At 38.3% G+C, this 11,724-nt stretch overlaps 1 protein-coding gene across 1 annotated transcript; it reads right to left on the bottom strand.

Annotated features, from left to right (window-relative positions):
* On the bottom strand, positions 1-2,247 carry LOC139686724 (glutathione S-transferase-like). Its single transcript, XM_071583744.1, has 5 exons — positions 2,148-2,247; positions 1,831-1,988; positions 1,424-1,591; positions 381-523; positions 1-278 (listed from the first exon to the last, which is right to left on the bottom strand). Exons 2-5 carry the CDS (start codon positions 1,964-1,966, stop codon positions 111-113), a joined length of 615 nt encoding a protein of 204 aa, XP_071439845.1. The 5' UTR covers positions 1,967-1,988; positions 2,148-2,247; the 3' UTR covers positions 1-110.
* Positions 2,248-11,724: the final 9,477 nt, after the last annotated feature.

Genomic DNA, 11,724 nt, shown 5'->3' with positions numbered 1-11,724 from the left:
TATAGCCAAATATTTATTCACTGGAAAGAACACCAAACAGAATAGATTTACACAATTTATTTTGACAAACTCTTACTTTGCAGCTTTAGAAGAATAAATTTATTTGCAGTTTAAAAATCAGACTTTGGTCTCTTTTCTACCCATTCCTTAATTTGTGGAATAGCCAAAACTTTTTCTTTCAAAGCCTTGAGGTTTGCGTGGTTGTCAGTAAAGCTCATTTCCATCATGGCCTCCAAATAGTCCAGTATGGCAACAAAGAAAAAGTCTGCCCAGGTTAGCTAAAATAAAAAAAGTTGCATGTAAATTAGGCAGTGCATAAATACACAGTTACAGCAATTAAAGACCATTGCAGCAATTTTTCAACCTTTCAAAAACCTTACCTTTCCATTTGCTAAATAGCCATTATTTTTTGATACTACAGCATCCAATTTTCCTAGGTAAAATGGCACAGTCTCCTTAACAAGCAGCTCCTTCTTAGAACCCCTATTTGGATTTTCCTTGTCGTAATAATATGCAGCAATTTCTGAAAGGCATCAGCATATTAAAACCTGTCCATGACATCTAGGGAGCAATATAAAATAACAATACTAGCGGTTTCAACTAAGCTGAATAAAAATAAGCCGAACAACTACAACTTTCAAACAGCGACATTAAAGTATCAAATAAAAACGGTGACTATAAAAATCAGGACGACTGCATTGAATGGATGATTGAATTACTTATTTCAAAACTAATATTGTCTACACACCCATGAAACTCTATAACCAAACAATTGCAATGACAATAAAAACATATTAATGTGTATTTACCTGCATGGGTGAAAATTATTACTACCCTTGTTTCGTCAAGAGTGATTTTCTTTTAAATACTTGACTTTTCGTAAACGCGAGGTAGTACATCTTTGGAAAGATTAACTATGTGCCATACCTCTTTGCTTTGCTCATTGCTTTGAGTGTTAGGTTTCATAGCTGAGGAATAGACGACTACCTGCTACACCGACCCATTCTGTCAACATTAATTGAATTACTAACAATCTAATTAACAATTAGATTTCGTATTAACTATTCATTTTACACATGGCATTATTGGAAAATACCGTGATTTCACAGCCACCATGAAGGCAATCTTTTTGCCTTAAAATGTCCATATTTTTTAAATTGGACCACAATAAGTCAATGCTGATTGTTTTGAGGTGAACATGCAAACAAAATTTAAGTCTATAATAAACATTTTGTGAATCATTTTAAAACTGCAGCATTCCAATATCGAAAAAAATATTTACATTTGCACTAGCTATAAAAGAATTTACAACGCAAATTATAATTTCCAGGAGTACACACGCATTTTATCCAATAAATATCGGACTGCACAATTTCTGCATTGTTACTACGTCTCAAGTGCCGACTGATTTCTGTTCACTTACGTGCTCTCAAATCCCCAACTGTGTCGACCATTATGTCGCATTCCATTGATTCCCAGTCATTGTCACCAGCGAGCTTCAACTGCTTGGCAAGATAACGGGAAATTGCTACAGATTGATGCAGAACTTTCCCATCGATTTCCAAAACAGGAGACTTGCCAAATGGGGTGGCTGTAATTGAAAATAAAAAACAATCATTAGCTTTACCTTCCCGCCCTTATGTAACACAATTTTCGCTAGTTCTCATTAAACCACACGCATTTAGGCATTCCTCAAAACTAGATTCAACCAGGAATGTGCCCAAAATACATTTAATACAAATTTTGATCTTCTATCCTTGACATGTCCACACAACTTATCTGCGAAGGAACTTCAGAGTGATAAGCCCGGTGCACGTATTTAAAGCTTACTTGGTTTGATTTCAGGCCACTTAGCAACGTCAAATCGGTAGTCTTCGAATTCAATCTTGCCATAAGCCAGAAGGAATCGGATGGGCTCACCCAAGCCTTTTACTGGGAAATATGTAAGCTTATACTGTGGCGCCATTCTTGAGCTCTAGGAAACGGATCTAGAAAAAGAAATCAGGGAAGCCGGCATAAATTTATAACCTACACTAACCATTGACATGAGAATGATTTTGGCAATATTATTGAGAAACGTATTAACATCATGCATGAGGTGCAGCAAACATTGCATTCACAGCGATAAAAAATATTTCCACGCTTACCCTTCCCGACTTCACTGCAGAAGAATGTTCCGGAGACTACACGGAATCAAGGAACGGAGTCGGTAGATCAAATTTGAACTCCAAGGTCGCTACAGCGTTGCCAACGTAATGAAGGCATGGTTGCCAACTCAGTTAATCCCGTGGTATAAGAGGGCGCGTAACTTTGAATGGAGGAAGCTGCTATAAAATGTTTTCTCACTATCTATGCATAGTTTAATAGACTTGCGATATAAATCACGGAAGCGATTTCCCTATTATAAGTTGCATTTGGTCACAGCCATCATCATGATGCTACCTACCCGTGCGCGCCTCGGCATTCTGTAGGGTTTTTCGCCATTTCTCTCTTCTTATTGCAATCTTTCTCCAGCTTCACCAATGTTATTCATATCAACGCTTTCATCTCAACGTTATTCAACCATATTTTTTAGATAACGCCGAACCCTGCTACCATCCAGCTTCCTAAATTTTGTCTTTCTGGTTTTCGGAAATTCCTCAATCCTTGGAATAAGAAGGCACCCCAGAAGGTACTTCTAATTTTTCATTCCTTGCAAATTGCATTTTTCATCGGCAGTATATTTTTATATGAATAAAAAACCCACATAACTATTTCATCTATTGTATATACAGTGTATAGTATTGTGGATCCTTGACATCACTTAGATATACAGACTGCATACAATGTAAATCCAGATGTCCTCCAATATCCTAGAATTGGATGAACAATACATACGGATTTAACACATATGGATATAAAATGTGCATCCACTTCGCAAACCAAAGAACGGCTTTAGATTTATCATTCAGGTTCTACTTTCTTTTGAATAAGGCAAGCATTTTTAAGGAAATCACTGTATCATCAAAATTTTATTTTAAAATTAGCGCTTTTAATGAATTTCAACAAGGAAAGTCGCACCTGTGGATGCTAAACGCCCTCCAATTTCAACGTTTTACTAAACCCTACTCTTCCTCGAAAACATCAACCTTTACTTTGTTTACATTGATTCTCATCCCATGCCTATCTTACTGATTATGTAATGCGCTCATAAATGATTATAACCCTTTGAGCAGTCTGAGAAAAATACAGGTTACGGAGAAGTCGTTTATCTTTACAGCTCACTCCTATCTAATGTAATACATTCATTAATCCTACCCAATTCACTCAATTGAATACGTTCTCTCAATCTAAAACTCAGATAAATATATCTTGATTTTACCCTATGTTCCTTTTCATTTTTTGACCGTCTCACTACTATGGCATCTTGCGTACCTACCTTTCCTATTCCTGAGCCCAAACTGATCATCGAATTGTATTAATTGATCGGTTACCTAGTCGTAGTTTGGTTTGTAGCAGCTCTCCAAACAGCCCTGTGAGCTGTAAATATTTTAATTTCTGCATGGCTTTATTCCTTACGCTGACGCGTTCCGTAACCTGCTCATTCATTCACTTACCCGGGACAACCTCCGCCATTCCGTCTCTCTGCGATACCTTCAATTATGGTCTCGGTGTAATATCGTTCCTCAGGATGTTTCCAATTAGTTTTCCTCTTGAGTTCTCAATTGAGTTCCCTCCTTCCCCACTCTTCGAAGTACTTCTTTATTCACTTATTGCGTATTCATTATTTTCATTATTCTTCTTTCAACAATTGATTTCAGCAATTTCATTTCTTCTTATTTTTTCTCTGCTGCTCCTATCGCAGTTCAGGTTTCACAGTCGTAGAATATCAGACTCCATATTTAAGTTTTAATGAACTGCTTCCTCATTTAGACTAGTCATCAAAGCCATTAATGTTGTTTATTCTGAAAGGATGTCTGCTCTGCTCCCAACTCTTCTTACGATATACACAATATCTTGATATTGCTGCTGAAAGAGTAAAAAAAACTACGCCAGTGAGCAAGTATCTTTCTGTTAAAAAAAAAAGAAATCCTCCTCTATTTCAACTGTCGATCTTTGGTTAGACTGTAGACTTTGGTTATTTTCTTTGTGTATCGTCGAATTGCCATATGGCCCGCAAATCACGAGATTATTTTGTACTTCCACAATGCATTCTTGTGTTGAAGTTTTTCCTTTCGTTGATTTGCAAAAAATGTCTTCTCAACGATCGTATTCAATCATGACAATACCGTGACAATAACGAGCAAACCTGCCTTGATCCGATAATTTATTCTTTTTCTGCCTTTACTTCACCTAATCATTACCCCATGCTGTCCATGTAGACCACGTATCAATCTTCTACCTATGTATTTCGTTCCAATTTATTTAAGGATACACAGGATTATGTAGCATTCCATGTTGTTAAAAGTTAGCGTCAGCAATTATCGTCCACGAGTGGAATAAAGGTTGATTGAGCTTTCTGTGCCCACTTCAGATCGATATGTATGAGGGCAAGAATACCTTCTCTTGTTCCTCAATTCCTAAACTCAAAGTGATCCTCTTTTAACCAAGCCCAAGGTAGACCTCGCACTTTTGCATCGGGTGAACGATTTCCAAAATTAGGAATACGCTCTTTGTATGCCTCACAATTTGCGATTCTCGCCGTCTTCATCATTACAAAGTCTCGATGAAGTGTAGGTGCTGGTAGGGCGTGTGTGTATTTTGCCTTCAAGGCGGTAATACGAGGGTTGTCCAAAAAGTAACATCTGTTATGCTAAAAAAAATACACTGGAATAGAAACAGAAAATTTATCATTTTCATCTAAAAACTACATGTCTCTACTGTTTTCATACATATTCGCCAGGCATATTTAAACATTCATCATTTCTCTGAACTAGTTTTCAACTTCCTTCAGCATTAAATTCTGCCGCCTGAGATCGCAGGTATCTTGAAGTTCCTCGCCGAGACGAGCACAAAACATGGAGCAGCCTAACTTTTCAGTCGTGTTTCCATGCAACAGAATCGTAGAAATCTGTGGACAACTTTCTAAATATTTCAGATATTTTAACACAACGGTTTTCACGTACTTTTCGTCAAATTTCTGGTGCAGTTCATCGTTCACCACAGACGGGCGGCCAATTCCGTCATCATCATGGACATTTGTGCTCACTCTCAAACGAACGACAACACTGACGTACAACTCTTGTCACTCATCACTTCTGGTCCGTACAGAGCACAAATTTCTCGATGAATGTCAGCAGTTTTGAAGTTCATTGCCAGTGCAAACCTTATCACTTAACGGATTCTAGATTTGGCGGGATTTCCAATTCCATTGTTCATTTTGACTCGCCACTGTAAACAAACGACGAGCGGTACGGCCTCCCGAACACTGCAGCTCGAGGAGTACTGCCCTGGTGTGGGTGCATTCGGCTTCCCCCATTACTTGGCTCGCTACACACAAACGGAGGTTACTTTTTGGACAACCCTCGTATCAGTCTAATCTTTAAGATACCCCTTTTAGCTGCATTGTACTTACTTTCTTTTTCGTTTTATGCGGATTTTCGTACTCAAGGTTGTTTCTCATTCTCTTTGTAGAGAGAACGTATTCCTCATCGTTCGATATCTTTCTCGGGAGTTTGTCGAGTCCGTATCATTTGATATTCGTTGGATTAGTTCAGATGGGTTGTTCCCTGACTTGAAAAAATATTTGTTTGCCAGTGCTTTTATGTTACTCCTGAATGGGTTGACCATTGAGGTTTCCTACCTGTCCGCAGGGTTCTCGGTAACACCTGGAGAGTAATCCTCTCAAGTTAGATTTTTGTCTTCAATCACATCCAGAAAATTTGACGTTTCTATCCATTCCATAGCGTCCTCGTTGATATTAATTTTAGTGCTCTGCTCTGACGTTGAAAGTTTCCTGCTGGCAGGACCAGTTTTCTCGTGCACATTTTTTAATGCCTATTTATTATAATATTGGGTAATTTAATGGTCAATAATCTACTAGAGATCAAAAGGAACAATGTTATAATAGGACACTGTTTTGTAAATTTATGGAACAATACGTTTGATTTTGTATGAAGCTAAGTCGGTAAATTCAGCTCATTATAAAGGGGATTGAGAGGTAGGCAAATGATTACTTAGGGGACGATCAGTTTGGGTTCAGATATGGGAGAGACTGGCAATTTATTGTCGGATCACGAAATTATACCTCTCGATCTTTTTAGCTCGTAATTTTGCCATGGATGGTTTATTTTTTTCTATGATATCACTTGTAATAGAAATGCAGAAACTGTCATCTAATATAAATAGGATAAGGGTCATGGGAATGTTCTTTAAAGTAGGGCCATTCCAAAACCAAAAGGTATGCATGGTGTATATGCACACTTAATCCATAAACAGAGCCTTATTATAAAACCATAGGGGTATGTGTGTATACATATACACACATACTGACAAAATTTGGCAACTCAGTAACAGGGAAATGAAATCATGATTTGGAATCAACGCGTCACCCATTTAATAATTAAACGCCGAATAATAAATTATGTAGACTTCATTTTGATATCGTCATTTTCAGATCACGAAATTATGTAACTCTTCATCCTTTGACTTCTAAATTTGTTACTGTGAAGCATCCCATCAGATATTCGCTAAGAGGATTCGCAATGTTCCTCATCCATTAGGTTAATTAATTTAGCATGGGTTCTAGCGTGTAGGCGGTTGGCTAATTACGTATGTAATCGATATACACAGGTGAAGTAAATGCGCACGACACCGGAGGTTGCTAGGTCATCGTGGAAAATTTATTTCTGGACAAGAAATAGAGCTGCTAAATGCGATGTGCGTTATTTTCATCAATATCAAACTAAACCACTCATTTTTCAACATGACTAGTCACCTGTATTTAGCGCAAACAACTACACGATTTTGGGTGACGTTAAAGTCATATTAGTTCGTTATCCTGAAACCGAGTATCTAACATGAGTGAGAAATTTGTGATTTTCTAATTCCATCCAGAAAAATTTCTCTTCCGTGTGTCTACCACAAAGCGGACGATGTAAATATTTTTCGCACATATAAATGAAGCTAAGTTGAATATTAGAATAGGAGTTCATAAACTAGAATAGATGGAACAGTTTACCTATCTCGGGAGTGTTTTGAATAAAAATGGCCCAAGTAGTAGGAAGAGTTGCGTAGGGAAGATAGGGCTTTACAAGGAGGAAGCAATGATAACCGGGACGTTGAATATGAATGCAAAGAAAATATTCGTTAAAACCTTGGTTTTTAGCATGCGGCACGGAATCTTGGTCGTTAATGTATGATAATAAGCGTAAATTGGAGGTTGTTGAAATTAGGGCGTGGAAAAGAATTGAAAAGGTAAAATGGACAGGTAGGGAATCAAATAAAGAAGTAATAGGCATGGTTGGGGATGAGATAGGCTTTTTGGGAGAAATTTAAAGAAGCCAGGGAAAATGGATGCAGAGTGTTTTGATTGGTTTTATAATGTTGAAGACTAAGATAGAGAAAAGGATGTTAGACAATCGAGGTAGGAGGGGGATAAAGATAGGGATGCTGAGGGGAATGATGTGAGATACACGTAATTGAAGAATAGTTTAATAAAGCGTCGGATGCCAGGCTGTGTTTTGGTAGAAGGGGAAAATAAATTTTCCGTTGTTCAATATTTGTTAATCCAAAACATACCTTAAACGGTGGTATACCAAAAAAAATAAAAAAAAACATGCTAAAATTAGGGTAAATTGTAGGTAGACTTAGGGTGGTTATTTTATGGGAAGTGGTACTGCACACTACCGTATTTGTTAGCTCTAATTAACATGACGCAAAATATCCTTGGTACCCATATACAAATTATTGCAAAAACTCACTTCATAGCTCTGCATATTTTCTAGCAACCTTAATTCTATCCAAAATGCCTATCCTTTTCCTCCCTCATCCCTGCTTTCCCACCATTCTCGAGGGGAAAGTCCCGTCTTCATCATCCCATTGTCTCATCTTCTCCACTGCATTCTTCGTCCACTTGTTCCAGCATCTTCGAATTTCCCCAAACAGCCTTCTCGTCTCTCTTCCCCTACCACGGCTAGGACTTCATCATTAATTATACTTCAAGTTTATTTTATTTACTTCATTCTTATCCACACGCACACATCCCGAAAGCCTCTGTAAACTACGCTAACCATCTTGTCTGCGCGACCAAGTTTCCGAGCCAGACTAGACTATGCTCCGTAGTAAGGTCTTCATTAGTCTTTTCTTTACACGATGCCCGACATTAACTCCCGCCGCTTTGTACAAGTTTCTTTACCTTGCGCAATTCTTCTTTTAATGTCTTTACTATTTTGCGTATTATAGATATTAAGATACACGAGCGATGTAGATTTAGCATTTCAACTGAACGGTAACAATTATACTGCACATTCCTTATTTGTCTCAATTTATCGAGCGTTGCCGTTTCTTCCGTGGAAGGAGAAATGTCATGAATTAAAAAGACGATAGTTCATCAGAATATCCTTTTCGTATTAATTCATAAGGTCACCTGTCTTGCTACAGTGTAGACATGTCGTATGAATAGTTTTGGTTTATTTTTATTACCTTTTTTTACATAACAAACAAGTAATTTATTAGGTGTATTAACCGTTGTTTTGAACTAAGTCTTCATCCAGCATGATTACAAATTTTTACTTTATTTGATAGTGTTTTACTGAATATTTTTCTGTTTTTCCTTACTCTCCCATAATCTCCCTTATCACTTTAATGCAACAATTTCAGAGCGTAAAAATCATTCGCCTTGACTGGGACTCGAACCCAGATCCCTCAATATCCGGTCGAGTGCTTTAGCCACTTAAGCTACCGAGGCGTCCTCTTCATTTGGAATTCCCCTTATCTCTTCTTTGGAATTTCCCTTATCACTTATCCTACCCACCTGGTGCTTGCACCCTCTTCCACTTCCGTCAAGTTCTCAATTCCGTCAACCCCATCAGACTCCAGAATTTTCAATTCTCAATACAATCTATTGCAGTGGAAGTATAGACCAATGTTATCATTTGATCCATTTTTCCTAAATGTCTCTAATGAAATTATAATAAACGATTCTAATCTTTTACGACCTCTAAATCATGTGAAAAATTTACATAAACAATTATTTTTTTAAATATATAGCAAGAGGTTGTTAATAATTGAAATTTTTCCAAAAATTGAGAATCCTTATATGTGAAAGCTAATTGTTTAAGATACGTTATGGTTTTATCCACTAGAATATTCGCGATTTGTGAGTGCAGTCCTGGCATTCAACATAGGTATATTTTCTCATCGCAAATGCAAATTCGTAGAAATTGGGCAAGGATAGAAGACTAGAAAACATTACACCCAGGTATGTTTGGACATACCTATAGCTACGGAAAGGTAATAACTCTGTAGACCGTTTTAATTAATTTTTAACTTCCGAAATAAATTTAATGTTTTAATCTTTTGCATACATACCATTATTACTTTCCACGTTTTCATGGTAAAGATAATTATTGCATGGTGTAGAATTTGTACATATGTGTGATTTTGTATGTGCATATATGTATATATATATATATATATATATATACTACCTTGATCAAAAAGTTCCCGGAATAACCACCGTGTGGCGCTCCCATCGTTCCGATTTGAGTTCTGTTTTTTTTGTTAAATTGGTACATCTGTTGTTGATATTCCCTTTAAATCTTAGTGTCATAACTTGACATTTGCAAAAGTTACGTAGCCAAGAGTACATCTATCTCTGTGTGTGTTGGCGATTTTTTACAATTGCAGAAATGGATTTAAATTTGCAACAACGAACTTGTATTAAATTTTGCGTAAAAAACGGATTTAGTGGCGCAAAGACGTAGGAAATGTTGGAAAAGTGTTTCGGCAACGATTCTCTAAAAAAAACGGTCGTTTACCAGTGGCACGAGCGGTTCAGAAGTGGTCGTGAGTCAATCGAAGATGATGAACGCAGTGGCAGACCATCGACATCGAAAGTCGGTGAAAAAATTGATAAAGTAAAAGAAATGTTGGTCAATAACCGCAAATTAACCATCAGAGAAATAGCGGAGGACTTGAACATTGCCTATGGATCCGCCCAAGACATTGTGGTTAATGATTTGGGTTTCCGTCGTGTAGCAGCAAAGTTGGTTCCAAAAGACCTCAATTTCATGCAAAAAAGAGACCGTGTTGACGTCGCAAAAGACATGATTTGCGAGGCTGAATCCGATCCCACATTCATCAAAAGGATCATTACTGGAGACGAGACGTGGGTTAATGAGTACGACACGCAATCCAGACATCAGGCAAGTGAATGGCGTTCACCAAATGAGCCGAGACCAAAAAGCCACGTCGTTTTCAGTCAAAAAAGAAGGCAATGCTGACGGTTTTCATGGATTTCAACGGTGTAGTGCATCATGAATTTTTGCCAGAAGGCCAGACAGTAAACAAAGAGTATTATTTGGGCGTTATGAGACGTTTGCGTGAAGCAATTCGCCGAAAGAGACCAGAAATGTGGGCAGAAAACTCGTGGATTTTGCACCATGATAACGCACCGTCGCACAGTGCTATCATTATTCGTAATTTTTTGACGAAAAATGCAACAAATACCATCCAACAGCCACCGAATTCACCTGATTTGGCTCCCTGTGACTTCTTTCTGTTCAATCGAGTTAAAAAACCATTACGGGGAACGCGTTTTAGCAGCCGAGAGGAAGTAATGGAAAAATCGCAGGAAGCACTGATGGACATACCGAAAACCGACCGTAACTTTTGCAAATGTCAAGTTATGACACTAAGATTTAAAGGGAATATCAACAACAGATGTACCAATTTAACAAAAAAAACAGAACTCAAATCGGAACGATGGGAGCGCCACACGGTGGTTATTCCGGGAACTTTTTGATCAAGGTAGTATATATATATATATATATATATATATTCATATTGAATTGCATATTTATTCGTGAATGACTGTGCTGTGTGGGTGTTGACGAATGGTAATAACACAGGCTTTCTGGGCATTGTGTAGACGTATATGATTGAGGTGGTCTCCAGTTGCCGTCCTCAAGAGTGACACCATCACTTAATGGGCCGCGTCACTGAGGTCAGACACTGAGTGCACTGTCTTCCTTTCGTCCGACACAGAACTTACGACCTATCTGGCAGGGGTGACCCTATCAAAGTATTAACGCTTCCGCCTACATAGGCGTGAGTAATAATCAATTTCTTGCCAGTACAGCTTTAGGAGTGAACAGAATGAGAAAGCCCTTTCACTACGTTAAGGTGTTAGTCTAGTATGAGATGAGGGATCTAGTTTTTAAGTGTGCCGAGTGTACTGCCTTCTCACCCAGGGGTCTGGGTTCGGAGCCCAATAGCATTTTTCAGAGATATCCCGATCTCTACTCTGGTGCCTTGTGGAGAACCCCTCATGTGGAGTGTGGAGTTTGTCGGATGGGACGGTAAATTGTGGACGCCTGGGAGCCGTTGGCTAAGAGTGTCTTTGGTCGCTGCCAGGTTTCTCTCCGCCCTTCCCCGGTAAAATTTAATCCTACCAAATTGCTCATCATCTATCCTTAATTGTCGGAATTACCTCAGCTGTCGGTCGCCACCCCAAATAACTACCGCTGCTACTAACCTCTGGGACGGGGCTGAACAGAATCAATGCAGGCAGAAGTTGAGGAA

This window comes from Hetaerina americana, unplaced genomic scaffold, assembly GCF_022747635.1.
Source record: "Hetaerina americana unplaced genomic scaffold, ioHetAmer1.1.p SCAF_15, whole genome shotgun sequence".
Classification (NCBI taxonomy): Eukaryota; Metazoa; Arthropoda; class Insecta; order Odonata; family Calopterygidae; genus Hetaerina; species Hetaerina americana.
The sequence above is the reverse complement of the archived record's forward strand: the minus strand, read 5'-3'. Positions and strand labels throughout refer to the sequence as shown.